This window comes from Alligator sinensis, unplaced genomic scaffold (genome assembly GCF_000455745.1).
Source record: "Alligator sinensis unplaced genomic scaffold, ASM45574v1 scaffold1065_1, whole genome shotgun sequence".
NCBI lineage: Eukaryota > Metazoa > Chordata > Crocodylia > Alligatoridae > Alligator > Alligator sinensis.
In genome coordinates, this window is record NW_005842812.1 from 379,246 (window position 1) to 397,206 (window position 17,961).

Here is a 17,961-nt window from a genome sequence, read left to right on the forward strand (position 1 = left end):
TGGGGAGGGGCCACGGGCGGGGGCATTTTAAGGTCCCCTTTACTCCTCCTAGAGGTGCAGGGGCTGCTCCCCCGCCCCCCTGCACACCCCTGCCCTCTCTCTGTGCAGCCGGGCCCTGGGCTTCAGTGCATGGCCCCTCCTGCCCTGGCGGAGCCCCCCCGCCCCGCTCTGCCCCAGGCCGGCGTGGGCAGTGGGCACCAAGCCCGGCCCCTGGCTCTGAGCCTGGCTCCGGGGCTGCCTGAGAGGGGCCTGCCGGCTCGTTTTGCAGCCAAAGTTTCTAATTTCTGGGCCGGCGGAGGGGGGGGGGGCGACGACTCCCCCTTTCTCGCTGTCAGGCTGCCTGAGGGGCTCACGTCCTGGGAAGACTTCAGCGTCTTCTCAGTCCCATGGAGGAGGAACCCCCTTCCTGGGGCTGCCCGTGCAAACCCGCGCCACAGCGGCCGGCTCCGGGTGGTGTGATTGTGAAACCAAATCCGTGCCCAGCCAGGCGGGGGGGGCTGCAGGTGTGATCAGCCTGCGCGCTGCACCTCCTTCCCTTGTGGCCGGGGCTGTAGATGCAGGTTTCCTGCCCAGAGCTTTGTGGCGCTGCCTGGAGCACAGCGGGGGCCGAGGGGGTTCCTTTCATGGCGCCGTGCGTCTTCGGTCCATTGGTCCCCAGATGCAAGTGCCTCTGAGTCTGTGTGTGCTTCTTTCCAGCCTCTGAGAGGGCAGAGTTTGGGGTTCTTGCACGGGGGCAGTTGGGCACGGCAGTGTTCGGTGACGTCGTGAGATCCAGCGTGGTGTGGGAGCTGGGGCAGGCACAAGCCCTCAGCCCAGGGCAGCAGATTCATCTCTGGACTGTTCTTGCCTGTGTGACTGATGCACGGGAGCGGGGGAATTGTGTGAAGCATCCGCTTGACGGTTCGAGGCGCCTGCTCCGCTGTCCTCGTGCGTCTTGCAGCTGGAGGAGGCCTGGGCAGAGCAGAACCCTCAGCCTCCCGCACAGACAGAGCTTCACCTCGCCAGAGCCGGACAACCGCCTCTGGCAGCACAACTTGCCTGGCCAGCCTGTGTGCATGTGGGCCTGGCGCCGGCAGCGCTCACGGAGGGGCTTTCTTCTCTCCCCGTCACAGGCAGCACCTGGAGGATCCTCCGTGCCCAGCCGTGCTCGTAGGAGAAGGGCAGGGCAGGTCATGTGGAGCTCTTGGACCAGATGCTGCTCTCAGGCAAGCGAGGGGAGCTTGGAAGTGGCTTAGCCGGGGGCCCCTGCCCAGGCCCAGAGCGACAGCGGCGGGGAAGCATCGGTGGAACATTGGTCCCCTGCTGCTCATGGAGAAGGCACAAGGCACCATCCCAGAGTAACCACTGTCACTGCCTGCTCCTTGGCTGGAGGAGAAGGGGGAGCAGCTCTAGTTTGGAGAGGGGCTGGGGAGTGTGGCATTGTGACCAGGATGCCCACGGCCACTTGCTGCGGTCCAGAGCCAGGACTCTGGCCTTCGAGCCTGCTCTGCTGAGCTGGTGAGTCTGGCACTGGATGCTGCATGAAAACTTCCCCCTTCTGCTGCTGCTGTGTGCAAGCACCAGCTGTCACCGGGGCCTCGAGCAGCACCAGAGAGGCTGGTGCTTTGCTGTGACAAGGCCCTGGTCCGCTCTTTGGTGTACGGATTCAGGCTGTGGTAACAGAAAAGGGCTGTGGTTTATCAGGTTTGTCCAACTGACACCAGGCAGCAACACCTCCTCGAGACACGGACTTCTTGCTGAGCCCCCAAGAGACCCTTGGGCCCTTCCTGGCTCAGCCTGGAGTTGCTCTGGGTGGGCTGTTGCCTGGAATGTGTTTTTTTCCCATTGCACCGTAGAGCATTTCCCGGCACATGGCAGGACCCTGTGACCAGGGCCAGGCTGCAGTGGGTAGGACTGAAGGGCTCAGCCCAGGTGACGGCACCCAAAGTCTGCTGTCGCTCGCTTTGCATCAGCATCACTGGTTCACGAGGGGGTTTTCCATTCATGAGGCCACATTCAGCTCTGCCTGTCAGCGGCATCGCACCCCCACGGGTGCCTCTGAGACCGGCGCCTGGGCACTCGCGGCACTGATGGAAACGAAACTTTTTAAAAGACAAGAAGACTTTGCCCGGAGCTGCTTTCCAGAGCATTTGCGATGACGCGCGCGCTCCTCTCAGCCTCCGGCTGGGTCCCTCGGTGGCATATGCCTGCAGCTGTGGTGGAAAAAAGCCCTCGTGTTGGAAACTGTGCGGGCACAGATGGAAAGAGCGGGCCGGGAGCAGCAGCAGCAGGGGCCTTCCAGCTTGTACTGAATCGCAGTCTGCCAGCGGAGATGTTGAGCCTCTCATTACGGCTGCAGTCCTGCCACACATGCTGCACTGGTTCCTGTGGCACTCAGCAGGCAGCAATGCTTGTCTGATGGTCCTCATGTAAAGTTTGTCTGTGGATACGAAGTGCTGTCCACAACGTGCAGAGCTGAGGCAATCACCCAGGCTCCCTTGAAAGGCTAATGGGCTCAGTGATCAGCTAAGCAAGTCTCCCAAGTCAGACTCCAGGGCTCCACCCACTAGGCCCCGCTGTCTCATCAGCACGGGATTGCAGCTGCTGCTCTTGGCACCGGCTGAGGCTGGGGCTCCCTCCATTGGTGCTGGGAGCAGAGCAGCCCGTGGCAAAGCTCCCTAGTGCAAATATGCTCCTTTGGGGGACGTGGCCCTCTGGGCATGACTCCATCGCTGTCCAAGCCCAAGGAGTGCAGACACACGGGAAAAGGGGTTGGCTTTCAAACCACCGTTTTCCCTGCCCCGAGCAGGCCAGCGCACTGAACTGCCCCAAGAGGAGGGGGAGAGGTCATCCGGTGCCAGCTTTGGGCAGCACCTTGTCAGGAGAAATGAAGTGTGTTGCGGCATTGACTCTGGGCTTTGCTTCTTTCCATGAGTGCTGAGGGTGTCCCAGGGGTGCTACTGGCACTGTGCCCCTCACCCAAGTGAAACAACGGTTTGGAGTTCTCTTGGCAAGCCACTGGGGGAAAGTCTGAGGAGCCTTTCATGTGATGCCGTCCCATGGTACCGGCACTGTGCTGTGATCACTTATGATCTCCCGTTTCATGTCCTACCTTGTACACAGTACCCAGTAGCCAGTCCTCTGAATGCCAAGTGCAGCGGGCATCTCCAACTCTGTCTCCACCTTGTAGACGGAGAACTTACCCCGTGGGAGGTGAAGTCGCTCACCTGCAGCCAGTCTGGATTGGTGGCCGCTAGCAGCAGGAGCCAAGTGCGGCATCATTGAAGACCTGTGCTCTGTCTGCTACACTGGCATTTCCCTGGGAGCTTAAAGCCTAATGTGACATTGGGGATATAGTTCAGAGCACTACCTGGACCTCTCATTCCTGGAGAGAGTTTAATCGCATAAAATTGACCTGCACAGGAACAAAACTGTGTGCCTCTGTCTCCTGCCCCCCCCCCTTTCAGCTTGCAAATGATTGGGGGGGTCCACCCCCCCTTTTATCTTGCAAACAATCCAGGGGGGTCAGGAGTTTGGTGGTGGTCACATCTTGTGTCCCTTGTTTCGATGGAAGATTTGGCGGCAGCCTAGAAAACTGGCTGAAACTTCTTAGCCTGCACTAAAGTTACGGCAGTGACTCCTTCAGGGAAAGCTCCCCGCCCCACCCCCCGCCTGTGATGCTAGAGATCTATAGACCCTCACCCAGTGAATAATGCTTTAAACCATTTGATGGGGAAACGAATCCTGCCTACTTGTTTCTGTGGCTCTTGGGCTTTGTGGCTGTGACTGTTACTATAAAGTATTTTTTAAGGATCATAAAGAACAAGCTAAATTCCTCTTGGTTGAGGAAAGCAAACCATCCCAAACCTGCCAGGCACCCACTGCTGCCCTGAGAGAGTCAAAGGCAGCTTAAGGCATCCCTTCCCCATTCATATCATACGTAAAATAAAAACTAAGTTGAATAAGAAACATCCCTAGTGGAGAACTTGGTCCTTTTCCCTCTGCAATTCCCCTCCTGGGAGGAGGCAAAGCCTGTTGCTGTTGAGCTACATTCAGCAGTGAACCCAGAGGTATTTTCATTTGATTGGATTTGTATTTTCAGGTTTGGAGACCTCGCATTTCTCCCTCTTGCCTGCAGTTGAAAGCACTTAAATGCTCCAGTGTCTCCCGGCAGGCGCAGGCACTACCTGGGCTTGATTTAAAAACCAGAATGGTTGTACCCAGTGCATATTACTGGCTGGCATTTAAAGGTTTAGTTGGTTGCTGCTGCTTTTTAACGCAGGACCTTCTAGCTCTTGTGTTGCAGCTGTCTGATGTAGTGTCTCTTCTACCCGCTGCGTCCCAGGGTGGAGGTTAATGACTGCTGAGGGGGGAGAGAAATGCTGAGGCGCTATAGGCAGGAGAGAGAAGATGAATCTTAGCTGAAGCTGGAGGTGGGACAAAGGTTTCCGCTGCCTCTTTCACTCGGGATCCATCCACCTTGCTAGGGTGATTTATGGGTACCTCCTGCTCCAGCCCTCTGGGAGCTAGACCAGTGTCTGGAAATCCCCTGTATTTTGGTGCCTAGACTTCCAACTAAACACGAGCAGCCCCCAGGGGTGGGATCAGCCACCCCTTCATCCCCGGCATGGAGTGGGGCCCATGCTCAGGCATCCGCAAGACATTTCCTACATCACCAGCAGAGGTGTGTGAACCCCAACAGTTGCTAGAGCAGCTCAGTCCAGGTCAGCTCTGTCCGCCTGGGTGGGAGGATGAAGAGCACGTGTTTCTGGCCCCCTGGACCTTATGAGTACCTGCAGTCTCTGCTCCTGTCAGGAGTAAGTGAATGCACAGCCTCTTTCAGCTGGCAGAGCCTGGCCTGGCCCGAGCTGTCACCGGCACAGATAGCTCCCTCCTTAGTGGACTCTCTGGAGCAGGGTGCGTCTCACTGCCTGGTGCATCTGTTTTGGCTCTTGATTGTCCTTGCACCACTAGCGCTTCAGGGAGGTGTTCTCACGGCTCCCCCAGGAGCCACATCTTCATCCTAGCCCCCATTTCAGGGAACACCGGTCTGGCCAGTGCCTTCCAGGCTGGGAGTTGAGACCCCTGGAAAAATCACCCTAGAAATCAGAGAGAAGTAGAGCTGGAAGGGACCACAAAGCCCGGGCTGTTTCTAACGAAGTGCCCCATACAGATCCACTCTGTGGGACAGTCTTGGGGATCTAGTGAAGTTGAGAGAGTTTCGTTCTTCACGGCCTGTCACTCTGCTGAGCCTGACGGAAGGTATGTAGCTTCAAACGAGGGGAGGCTTCCACGTTGGCGCCCCGATAGCATTGCAGCTCCTCCCGTCTTGTTAAGCTAGAGCGTAGCATTCTCCTCCTGAGTCAGCTGTGGGTTTAGCGACTGGTGCTAGGATGGTTAAATGCAAGCCCCGTTTTGCAGCCTGCAGGGTAGAACTAGGAGTCATGGGAAGAAATTCAGAGCAGCAGAGTTTAGGCTGACCCCTTCATAGCAGACCCTGGAGGCAGTGCACATCTGCAAGCCAGGTGCATCGTGGACAGGTCTCTGCCTTGCTCACAGCCAGGATGGATTGGCTCAAGCCAGCAGGAGTGAGAACCAGTTACCAGCCCTGTACACTTGGGTTCCCCTCCCCCTCACTCCCCCAGGTGGGTGCTGGCCTCCCCAGGGAGGCAAAGTAGGTTGCATGCCATTGCCTCCGGAGCTTTCAGGCAAGGTCTCGTAAGCCAAAGAGGCTCTTGTGTCTGTTGTGGATAAAACAAGTTCCACTGAGACGCTCAGGAGAAGAGCAGGGATCAATCCAGTTCTCTGAGCCAAGCTCCCCCCTCCCTGTCCATCACACGGGCCAGCCTGGGGTGGTAGGGCTGGTAGGTGCTGCGCGTCCATTCAGGGCATGGGGACAGGAGGTCCCGTTCTCAATGCAGACATGTTGCTGTCCTGGGTGGGGGTCCCCGGCTACTGAGCTGTTTCAGGTCTCTGTTATCATGCTGCTCACCATGCTTTAGAGCACCCTGGTTCTGTGGATGGGCCGGGGCTGGGCTCGAGCCCTCAGGTTTGTCAGCGTAGATATTCATGTTTCCATCACGAGGGAAGAAAGGCTCTTTAAATGAGCAGCCTGGCTTTGTTTGCATTCCTAGCCAAGATTCCTTGTTACAGCCCATCCTTCCTCAAGGCCCGCGGGGCTCCTGGGTGCGTGGTCAGGCTCCCACAGCCATCATCTGTGCTTCGTGGCTTCACCATGCCATCACTGGCACAGGGCAGAGAGAACCTTCACGCCGGGCTGGGGTCTCCTTGCACTTGGTCCCTCCATGGCAGACAGGGCAGATATCCAGTCATCAGCTGGACAGAGTCCCCAGCTGGTTCCCCACACTGTAATGACCAGCTGCTTACTCTGCGTGCAAGCCAGTCCTCCTAGGCCAGCCCCCCACCTGCAGCATTGATCCGAACCGTCAGTGCTGTGGCCAACACACCGGGGATGGGGCAGGTCCCAGGAGCTTTCCAGCCACGCACGAGAGATGAGGGTTGCTGAGCATAATCGTCTTCTCCCAGCACACCAGGAGCCCTCCGTGCAGAGCCTGCATCTCCAGCCGTGCACAGTGCAATCAAAAGCTAAATTATGGGCTCCGCACCCACGAAGCAGCCAGATACATTTCAAACCACAGTCCCCACAGACCCTGGGATATATATTTCAACCTAAAGTATTTCCATCTTGCCAGGTTAACGGCTACCCTGGGACAGGAAGGGACATTCTGGAGCTCTCTGCTTTCCCTCTGCTTGTCAGCCCGGACGGAGGCCCAGCAGACCTGCTGTCCTGACGGCACAGCCACCGTCTATAACCAGCCCTTGGCCTTGTCAGTGTGACGAGGGCAGACGGCAGAGCCCAGGCATGTGGGGGGTTTTGACTGTTCATTTGTTTCTAGCAATTAACTATAGAATTTGGTAAGAAAGGTACTTGCCTGACTGTGAAATGGGCTGAGACCTGCCAGCTCATCTTCCCCAGCCTGGCAAGCAGCCCCGGGAGGTGACTGCATCCAGGAGTTGCTGCTGACCCGAACTTGATTTCAACAGTTGACCTGGTAATGAGATGCCGTCTCGTCAAAGCCAACTCATCCCTACGTTCACTTTTCAATTCAGCACAGTGGGGGGTTAAAAATTAAAACCAAGTATGTAGTTAGATTGAGCAGGTTAATAGACGCTGACTGATATGCTGTCCACTGCTGGGTTTGTCATGCTGCATCCTGCCACCAGTGAGACAAAGACTATTTATTTGTCCATTCAATAAGCCGTCTTTTAAAAAAAAAAAAAATCTTGTTTAAAGCAGAAGTTCCCAGAGAGGGCCACAACTCAGATCCTTTCTCTATCGAGCCCGTATGAGAGTTCAGCGGCGAGGAAAGGGAGCGGACGAAAAGTTACTGCCACTGCTTCTCGTGTTCACATTTTGCAAACCGCGTTTGATCTCCTCCGCGAGGAGCTGGTTCATCTCCACAAATTATCACTTCTTTTAATTGCTCTCCGCAGCAAACCCTCCCCGCAGCGGAGCACGCTGGCTGCCAGCGACGGCATGAATCCCAAGCAGCGAACGTCGCGTTTCGAAGCCCGTGCGCGTTTTGTTTCTTAAACAGCAAATGTAATTGACAAATAAAAAGCCCATTTGAATGTATAAAACGTTCATTATCTCCGCGGGGCGCCAGGCGGCAAAGCGCAAGGCGGATTTTGTGTCTCTGCTGGCGGGATCTCGGGAATGGCTGCTGCTGGGGGGAGCGCGGTGCTCGCGTTCGGTCTCGTTGCCCGACGAGTGATTCTTTTTCATTGATAAAATCAAGTTACAAGCCTCAGCGCGGCACGACTCGCCTGCCCACCAGATATCCCAGCATTGGCGTTTGGGGGATGGCGCCCTGTGGTCAAGGGGCACAACAGGTCCAGGAGTTGTCTGCACAGCTGCAGTTCTGCCTTACCACCCACAGCAGCGGCCTGTGGCTGGTTGTCCTTCTGGGCCCGGGCAGTTTGGATCAGGCGTTGCTTCCTCAGCTACCCCAGTGGATCTCCAGCTGCTTTTCTTCCCTCTCCTCCCATTTGCCGCAGTGTGAATTTGACTTGTAGGTGCTAATGCCAGTCCGGGACCCTGTGCCTGGGTCGGAGCTGCAATGGCAGAGGCAGGTACGAGCTACTTAGACGCAGCACCCTGCGAGCTGCCCAAACCTTGCGGTGCGAACTGCTCTGTGCCGGTCATTGCTAAAACAGGCTCTTGCTGCCCAGTGGTGGAGGTGGGGGCACAAGCTGAGCCAGGGTGGGGGGCCCCTCGGGTCAGCAGGTTGGTGTCAAGATCAGTGCTGCATTAAACAAACTAAGGCCAGGTAAGTAATTCCTTTCCTGTGGGATGCTGCCAGGCCAGGCTGGTTTTTGTAGCGTGGAATCTGGAAACAAAACCGCAGCCTCCTGACTGAGCTCTGCTTGCCTTCCAGCTCAGCCCCTCAAAGATGGATATAGAAGACTGTAATGGACGTTCTTACATATCCGGTACGTTTCTGTTTCTTTCCTCCTATGTTTCGGACCGCGGTATCCGAAGGCCGCCCTGTGCTGCCTGACGCCTGGCTGAAGGTCTAACGCTGGTGCCTGTTAAATCGCTTTCCTGCCAGGCCATACTCCAGGCTCTGAACATGATGGGGAGGTGGGTTGTTTCCTACTGTGCCGTGTTAGTCATAAAAATCCTAGAGAAGCGGAGCTGGAAGGGACCTCCAGAGGCCATATCTAGTCCAACCCCCTGCTTGAGGCAGGATCAGCCTTGTCCAAACCAGCCCAGACAAATCCATAAACTAAACTCTTAGTAAAGCTACAGTCAGCCCTGGCACAGCACAAGACCCGCCACAGGGAAAGCAGGGGGACCACGATGACTGGCATCCTGCTTCTGTAAAAGGTTGTTAATATTCGCTGGAGAGATCCCAGGTAGAGGGTCACTGCCCTCATAACATTCTCCAGTTATTAATACCAGCACACAGTGTTCCTTGTTTCAAGGAGCGGGTTTACCTCCAGTACGAGTGTTTGGGGTTTGGTCTTGAGGCCACATCCAGGTCACCTGGATCCCAGGCCAGATCTGGGACCTGCCTGCAAAGCAAAGGGAAACCATCTCCTTCCAGTGACACTTGGCAGGATCTCCAGGCTCTGAGGGAAAGATGGGTTGGCTATGATATATATCCTGGCTATGATAATACCACACAGATTCTCCTTCCTCCAAGACTCCTTACCTCTGCACAGGAAGAGATGCCACACTAGCAAACACCAGTGATAGTTCAGGTCCCCCAAGGGATGATGTCAGGTGCCCCATATGCTAAATGCACCCATAGTTGCATATTGCCCCCGTATGCTAAATGCTGTCATATGCCAAATGCCTCCGTAGTTGCATATTACAGAGCTCTGGCTTAAAGCTGTGGTGAGTTTGGGGTTTAAATGGTGGAACTGCTCCCCTGGGAAATGGGAAGGGGGGAGCTCTCGCCGTGGTGGTTTGTAGCCTCAGAACTGCTGATACCACGGAGGCCCATTTAGATGCAAACTGCCCTGGGGCAGAGACCTTACTATCCCTTATCCCATTAGGGATTGATCACCGGCTGCTTAGGAACCTGGCTTCTACCCCCAGGGGTTGGAAGCGATTTCCAGGGGATACGTGTGTCTGTGCTGTAATGGTGTCGCCCAGTTCCAAGCTGTCAATCCCCACTCAAGGGAAAGCCCCAAGCTGCCCGTAGACTTGCAGGTGATACAGGCGAGAGGAAACGTTGCAGTCGCGTGTCATGGGCTAGGGGATGGCTCCACATTTGGGCTATAGATGAAGGTGGACTCGCAGAGCCATGGGGGCTGAAGGCGCCAGAGCAGGACAGGGGTCAGAAGTGAAGTACATTCGTTCAAATGTGGGGCACGGCTGGGGCTGTTATAACTAGGGGGTGGCCTGAGGGGGCCTGTCTCTTCCCCAGTAGTTTTCCTCCATTCGCTGGAGGCTGCATGTGTTGGGTTTCTCTCCGGGCACCGCTGGCTGCCAGGATATTGCTCGCGTGCCGGGACACCTGGTTCCACAAGTAGCAGCAGCTGGGTCCTGCAGTAGCTGTGTCCTGCTGTGGTGGGTGCTTTCCAGGAGCAGCGGCTTTGCAGGCTCCATTCAGGCCTGCATTCTCCCTGCCTGGCTGGTCACTCTAGCGCCAGGCCTGCCTCATGCTGCTTTGCTCTCCCAGGTGAGCCCCAGAGCGCTCGAACTCTTGGGTCCTGAGCTACAAGCAGGAGGCAGGTGTCAGCTCCTGGAGGCAGCCTGGCCTCAGACTATATTGATGGTGAAGCTCTTGTCCCTTATCACTGCAATAGCAGTGTAGCTGCCCATCTGTGACCCCCATATTCCCAGGTGCTGGGCCCAGAGTTACTAGGGCTGAGCACAGCATTGCTTCTTCTGCTTGGCATGCATCCCAGCCGGCCTGGTGCGTTGGGCTCTCTGAAACGGTGCATGAGGCTGAATGATGTGTGTGATGTCCCTGCGCCCCAGGCACAGAGAGTCAGAGACACATTCCCTGGGGCTGCCAGTGGCTGGAGTCTGGGTGGTTATAGGAATCAAACCTAGAGAGACCATTGAGGACCCCTCCCCGCTCCCTTCCCCCAACTCACCCCGGAGAGACGGAGGAGCAGGCTGGCACTCTGGTTCCCTTGGGCATCCCTGATAGGAAACCTGCTGCTCTGTTGCATGAGGCTCTGGGCCTGTTCAATGAGTGCAGGTGGCTTCCCAGGGCCTGCCCTCGAGGCTGGAAAGAAAGGGTTAATGCTGCCTTGCCTGAGTTGCTCCGGAGGGGTGGCTCAGGCTCCCAGGCAAAGGTCAAGTCCCAGCAGCAGCCTCCAGCTGTTCTGTAGGGCTGGCGGGTTCTGGGCTGGAGGGCCGGGGACGTATCTGCCTCCCCCCCGGACCCTGCAGCCTCTCTCCCTCAAGTTGCTGTCCTTAGCCAGAGCACAGCGCACCCTTCTCTGGCTCTGCCAGGCACAGCAGAGGATCTCTGGGATCCTTCAGCAGAAAGGGCCCAGGAAAGGCAGGCTTAGGCTTGCAGCCAGCATGGAGGGGCTGCAGGTAGGGTAAGGGGGTGGGTTGTGGCGGGTGGCTGCTTTGCACTGACAGTATCCCCATAGCCCAGCAAACCTGGGCTCCAGATGCCGGCTGGTCCCAACCCTGTGAGGGAGCAGGGCCTGCTTCCCAATGACCCGTCAGCGGGGGGAGGACCCCAATGGAGGCAGGGGGAGTACTTGTCTTCCAGGGGAGTTTGCTCAGTGACAACCGGCTCTGTCTGCAGCGGGCTCCGCCACAGGGCCGTCACTAATGGTGGCTGCTGTGACACCTCCCACCCCCTGTTGGGCTTCAGACACCCTGTACTCGAGCCGCAACCCTTCTCTGCAAGGGGCCGGCTACTGCCACCATGGCTCCCCCCCACACACACAGCAGCCCCAGGCCCAGTGCTCCAGCCCCCCCACTCCTTGTGCAGCCGGAGAGGAGCGAGGCAGCAGCTCCGCTAAGGGGATGCTGCAGTCCTGGATTCCTGCTCTCGGTGCCGTGCTGCCTGGCTGTGAAATGACGGCCGCTTCTCTCACTTCCAGGAATCTGTTCTTCCTGGAAGGTGAGTGGCTGTGCTCGCCCTCCTGGCGCAGCACAGCACAGACATGCACGCGCAGCCTGGATGCCAGGGCTGTTTCCAAGGAGTTGGCTGTGATAACACTCCAGGGGCTCTTCAGCAAGGTAGAATAATGGAAGTGAGATGTCGGGGGCGGGTGGTGGTGGTGGGGGGAGTTCTGGAAGAGCCCTGTGCTGTTTCTGATCCTTCGTGCGTCGTGGGGAAGGGGGCGCGTGGGGCTGCCTCACAGAAAAAATCCCCCAGGGAGGGAGATGCAGAGACCTGCCCACTTCAGACGGGAGCCCTGCTGCGGAAGGGCACAGTGGAATGGGCGCTGGGTGCCCAGACCCTTGCGGGTAGCTTGGGTTACCCCCTTCCAGCCTACCCAGGACAGCTCTCAGGTTGCAGCTCCAGGTGCCTGCCCTGGCCCCTGCGCACAGCCCTGGCCTGGTGGTGTGCACCGTGTCTCCTTGTTTGAAACGTGTTTTTGTGACCTCTCCTCGCTGAGAGCAAGTGCCCACTTGCGGGGTGTGTAGCTCTGGGAGTGCACAGAGGTTTTGCGGGACTCTGGCGGCAGCTGATGGAGCAGCTACAGGGGGAGGGAGGAGCAGGTGGGCAGCTGCCCTGTGAGGGGAAAGGGAAGGGGGTTGGGAAGTGCTGCATCACCTCGGGGCATGGGAAGTAGTTCCCACCAGCAGCACTTCCCCACATACACGCAGGCAGGGCCCTGCAACTTGGGAAGAGCAGGAGCCACCCCATGCATGTTTGAGCCTGGAGGAGACGTGGACAATGGGTCTGGCCAAGGGCGAGGAGCCCAGCTGGCTCTGGATGGTGGCGTGCAGTCAGTTAACCCTGGCCCTTCCCGAGCCTGCCATGCCCCACGGCTGGACAAGGCCACAATGGGGCTGGGCACTGGCTTCCTCCAGAGAGCAGAGCAGCCCTCCTTGAGTGCCCTGCAGCCCTGGGCTGGAAGCACGCTGCCCCCAAATGCATGTCAAGGTGGGGGCCACACACCTGGGAGCCTGCTTCACGACCATGCCTCAGATCATCCTTCCAGAGGCATGGAGCTCTCTGTGGGTCAGGGACCAGGGGCTTCCTACCCCTTGATTCAGTGCGCTCTCACTCCCTGGCAGCCCCATGGGGTGGGAGTGGCTGCAGCTCACGCCAGCACCCAGTCTGAGGTTGCGGTGTCCCCTCCCCAGGCTCTGTGGGCTACACCAGGGACTGGCTCCAGCCCGGCTCACCCGTCTTCCTGCTTCTCGTTCCCAAAGGTAGCGGGGATTCCTCTCTGGAGAAGGAGTTCGGCTCAGCAATTGTGGGACCCACGGTCAGCACCCCCAACAGCCAGCACTCGTCCCCCAGCCGTTCCCTGAGTGGTGAGTACTGCCCCCTGCTCTGAGCCTGGCCTGGAGTCCCCCACTAACCAGCTCCCAGTGGGGCAGCTCTGGCTGTGGCCTGGTGTGCACTGTGCACTGTGCCCTGCAGGAGACGTGCCTGCCCTGGTGCACTCACTCCCCAAGTAGGTACCGCGTATGTGATTCCCAAGAGCCCCAGCAGCCGGTGCTGGACAAGCCGACTTCTGCTAGGAGCGGGGAAAGGCTGGCGGGTTGCTGCTTCCTTAACAGGAGTGGTCCTGGCTGTAGGGACACCTCCTGCTCCTCTTCCATCAGAGCCTGGTGGGGCTGGGCTGGATCAGTGCACTTGGCAAGGGGTGGAGAGTGTGCATGTGTCCTGGATGCCTGGGTTTTCTGCGGGAGTGTGTGTTTTAGCCATGCCAAGCTCTGGGACAGCCATGCCGATCTGCTTTGCCCAGGACCTCCAGGCCCTGCAGTGCAGGCAGAGGGTGAGGGTTAGTAGCTCCCAGGGCTGCTTCCAGAGGGCACTGGGGCCAGCAGTGTTGGCACTGCCCCTGGCTGCAATCGGGATGGCAGGGCACCCTCTGCCTCGCCCCCCGTTCAGCGTGGACTTTTACTGCCAGGCCCAGTGGAGGAGACTCGGCTGCTCTAGGCTAGAAGGGACTCAGGGCCCTGAGGCCAGGCCTGTACTCTCACCTTTCAGCCTTCTCTCCAAGCCAGCCCAGGTCCCATCCCCCTCAGTCCTGACCCTGCCTTGCTGCTGTCTCTCAGGGATCACAGCCCGGGGACCAGCACCCACAGCAGCAGAGAGAGCTGCAGGGTCTCAGTGCTTCTGCCATCACAGAGCAGCCGGGTCCTGATGCTGTTCAGCTCTCCCCCGGGCCTGGGATCAAATCTTTCCCTCTCCAGATTGTGGATGTGAATAAACCCAGAGCAGGCAGATCTCCAAACACTCTCCAGGCATTTGTAGCCCAAGTTCAGCCCATTCCCCCTGACATGGCCATGAAACCTCATCAAAAATGCATCATGGTGACGTCATGCCAAGAAGGGTCACATTGTGCGAGGCTGGTGGCGACGCAGAGCTGCCAGCTGCACCTCTGGCTTCATGGCTCAGGTTTCCTGGTGGCTGGCCCTGAGATGGCCCTGACACGGCGACTGGCCCCCGGCCCTGGCCGTTGCTGAGCTAGGGCAGGCTAAACCCCAGGGGGGACTGGGGTGCTGGGGCGGCTAGCTTTGCATGCTCTTCTCTTCTCCTCTGGGTATCTGATCGACTCTTCTATGGGGAGGGTCACAGAAACCCCCTGTGTAAAGCCTTGCCCAGGGCAGAGCTGACAGGCATAGCATCCCAAGTTTGGCGCCTGGACCGACTGGCAGGGAAATACAGCTCCCTTCCCCTTTAACAGCAGGCCGCCAGTGACGGCCCTGCCTCTGATCTGACCTGACTGCACAGCTGGTTCATCCACCAAGCACCAGGCCCCCGAGGGGCAGGACAGTTATATAACCCACTCCCCGGCAAGGCTGAGCTCCGCGGTGCGGAACAATGGCCATCGTCCCTCCCCCCCTGCAACCACCTCCGCCTGGGAAAACGGGTGCCTGGGGCCAGGGAGTGAATGGAAGCATAGCCCACATCAGTGTCTTCCCTGCATGAGGCTCTGATCCCTTTCTGCCTGCTCTGCCTCACCTCTTAGGGATGAAAGAGCCAGGACTCCTGGGTTCCACCTTGAGGCTTGCCACACCTCAACAGAGCTGCTTCCACGTTTTGTTCCCCCAGTAGAGCCCCCCCCACCCAGCCCACAGACACTTGGCATTAGGATCACTGTGACGGGGCAGCGTGCTAACTTCTGAGCAGCTTGTCCACTGCCTGCCCTCTCACGTCTGGACAGCCCTGGCGCAGGGCTAGGAGGCCTCCCATGTGCCTCGCACTGCCCTCCCCGTGGCGGTGGGGCCGGGCAGCCCCAGAGCAGGGCCTGGATTCCCTGTGTTCTCGGCCGTGTGAGGTGGCACCTTGCTCTGACAAGCGGCCGGCGCTGCGGCTGTCCAGCTGCCGTGCCCCCGGGGCTTGTGTTGTCCAGCATTCCACAGATCGCTGGAATAGCTGGGAATGTAGGTCACAGCTCACGGCTCCTTCCCGCTTCCCAGCCCCAGCCGCCTGTGCTGTGGGAGCGAGCTGGGAGGCCACGCCACGCATGCATGGACGCTGCTGGTGGGTGCTTGGGGGCAGCTAGAATCCGCCTGTGCTCCAGCCCCCGTGGACATCCTGTAGTGTCAGGCCCTTCCATGTGCCCTTCCCACACCCTCCTCCTGGCGGCTTTCAATGGCTCCGTGGTACCTGCCCCTGCGGCTGCCGGAGGACAGGCCCTCATTCCGTCCTCCTGCTTGGGCTCCTTCCAAGCCTCTGGGCACTTGTGTGGCCTCTTGGAGCCTTGCTCTTCACCGCCTCCAGCGCTAAGCTCCCTTGAATGTAGGGAGGAGATGAATTGCCCCATGGGCAGCCCTGGGTCCTGCCCAGTGGCAAAGGTAGCCCGCAGTTGTCACTGCATTTCTTCCACATCTGCTTCTTTGAGGGCCTGTGCCCCACGGCCTGGCCAGGCGTGATCAGCCAGGCACATGCATGGTGCAAGCTCTGCTCCTGGCGCTCAGCCTCCCCGCTGCTGCGCTCCGTCCCCTCAGATGGCTGCTTAGGACAGCAAGGGGCTTGCTCGTCCCAGCTGGTTCTTTCTCTGCCTGGGGTTTTTCCCTGTGACTTATGGGACCCCTTTAAGTTCTGCAGGCTGAGCCTGCCAGATTCACCTGTGGAAATAGTGGCGGGGGGGGGAGGGTCCCTACAGGGGCCAATTGTCAGACCAGTTAACCCTTTTGTACCCATACTGCTTACCACAGTGGAGAGGAGGTGTCAGGTGTGCTTCTGATGGGGTCCTGTTCTTCATGCGCATGCCCCACCTTCTCCCCCCCGCCTCCCCCCAGCCTTACTCACACTTGTGTTCCCTCCCTGGCAGCAAACTCCATCAAGGTGGAGATGTACAGCGATGAGGAGACCAGCCGGCTGCTGGTGCAGGATGACCGGCTGCTGGACAAGGAGGACAGCGTTATTGTGGAGGACTCGCTCTCAGAGCCCCTGGGCTACTGCGACGGCAGCGGGCAAGAGCCGCACTCCCCCGGCGGCATCCGCCTACCCAACGGCAAGCTCAAGTGTGACATCTGCGGCATGGTGTGCATCGGCCCCAACGTGCTCATGGTGCACAAGCGCAGCCACACGGGTGAGCAGGGTTGGGCCTGGGCTGGGGGGTGCCCGGGGTGGGGTGGGGGGCTTTCAGCATGACCTCATGCGCAGCCCCTCTTGCAGGCGAGAGACCGTTCCACTGCAACCAGTGCGGCGCCTCCTTCACGCAGAAGGGCAACCTGCTGCGCCACATCAAACTCCACTCCGGCGAGAAGCCCTTCAAATGCCCCTTCTGCAACTATGCCTGCCGCCGGCGGGACGCGCTCACTGGCCACCTCCGCACGCACTCGGGTAAGAGCGGCAGCCTGGCCGTCTGTGACCATGGCGGGGCGGACGGTGATACAGGGGGAGAGTGTTGGACTGGGTGTCTCTAGAGTGATCTCTCCCATGTTCAGTAGAATCAGAGAAGGATTCTAGAGAAGTCGGGCTGGAAGGGACCTCCAGTCCAGCCCCCTGCCTGAGACTGTCCCTGAAATTCACCACTGTAGGTTCAGAGGTGCCGGAGGAAACATCTCCCACCGCTCTGTTTAACAGCCCTTAATAGATGGATCAGCCATGAATTCACCTAGCCCCTTGTTGCACCTGGCTCTGCGCTCTGCCTCCACCCCCTCCTGTGGCCGCGAGTTCCACAGGTTAACAACGCGTTGCTTAAAAAGTCTCTTTTCTTGTTCTTTTTTAATCTGTCACCTCCTAATCGAAGCAGGTGCTGCCTGGTGCTAGTATTCTAGGACTTGGGGATCAACAGTTCCCTGTTCACTTGGTCTGCACCCATCTTGATGTTCTAGACCTCCGTGCTGTCCCCCTCAGTCTTCTCCTCTCCAAACGGAAGAGTCCCAGCCTTTTTAGTCTCTCCTGGTCTGCTGACTGCTCCAGGCGCCTGATCCTACTGGTGGTCCTTCCCGAGACCTTTCCTAGTTCTACTACTTCCTTTTGGAGATGCGGGGACCAGAACTGTGCTCAGTGTTCAAGACATGTGCATCTTGAATGCTGGATCCCAGCACGTGGCACTGTCTAGGGGGGGAACTGCTGGACCGCTCAGCTCCTGACCAGCTGGGCACTGCAGGGAGGGGGTCTGGGCTGAAATCCAGGGTCCTGCCACCTGTCTTACCTTCTCTCTTGCCCCTCAGTGCCTAAAGCAGAAGAACAGAGGGCAACCCCCCTGGTCTTGTCCATCTTGGCTACTCCTGACTCCCTTCCCCAGGGCTGAGCACCCGGCAGCCCTCCTCAGCCCCCCGCTGTGCTCTGGGTAGTGTTGTCATCCCCAGCTCTATGGGTGGGGAAACAGGCCCAAAGAATGGGCCTTCTCAAGGGCATGGGGGAAGCTGGTGCCACAGCAAGGGATTGAACCCAATCTCTGAGCCTCAGGCCAGCCCCTGCACCCCTGGGCCCAGCCTCCCCCTCTCCTCTATCCCCATCATTGCAACCAAGCCTGACTCTGAGCAGAGGGGCTTCCTCTGGGTCAGGGTGGTGGGCCCCACCAGTGGCTGTGAGAGCTCTTGCTTGGTTCAAGACCCAGTGGGTTGTGTCTGTCTTGAGCACGGGCTTTGCCTTTAGGGAAGGGGCTCTTCTGGCAGCACCCCCATGTCCAAGGTGCCAGCCCAGTTGGTGGACATCATGCCGGCTCAGCCGGAATCCTGCCCCTGGCTCCCAGCCAGCAGAAACGAGCACTGCGTCACGTATGTGTTTTCCACAGCATCTTCCTCGAACATGGCCTTTGAGCTGGGGCTTTCCCCGTGAGGTAGCAGCTGGCAGAGGCTGTGGGTGGGAGGAAGATGCTCTGGGCACT

General features: G+C 58.6%; 1 protein-coding gene across 1 annotated transcript in view; it reads left to right on the top strand.

The window, feature by feature from the left end:
• Positions 1-6: 6 nt before the first annotated feature.
• The window catches only part of IKZF4 (IKAROS family zinc finger 4), a 24,085-nt gene continuing 6,130 nt past the window's right edge, over positions 7-17,961 (top strand). The window contains exons 1-5 of the mRNA XM_006035248.2: positions 7-8,133; positions 8,439-8,493; positions 12,872-12,976; positions 15,952-16,212; positions 16,299-16,466. Of these exons, the coding sequence (XP_006035310.2) occupies positions 8,083-8,133; positions 8,439-8,493; positions 12,872-12,976; positions 15,952-16,212; positions 16,299-16,466 (640 nt within the window). The 5' untranslated portion in view covers positions 7-8,082. The remainder of the gene's footprint in view (positions 8,134-8,438; positions 8,494-12,871; positions 12,977-15,951; positions 16,213-16,298; positions 16,467-17,961) is intronic.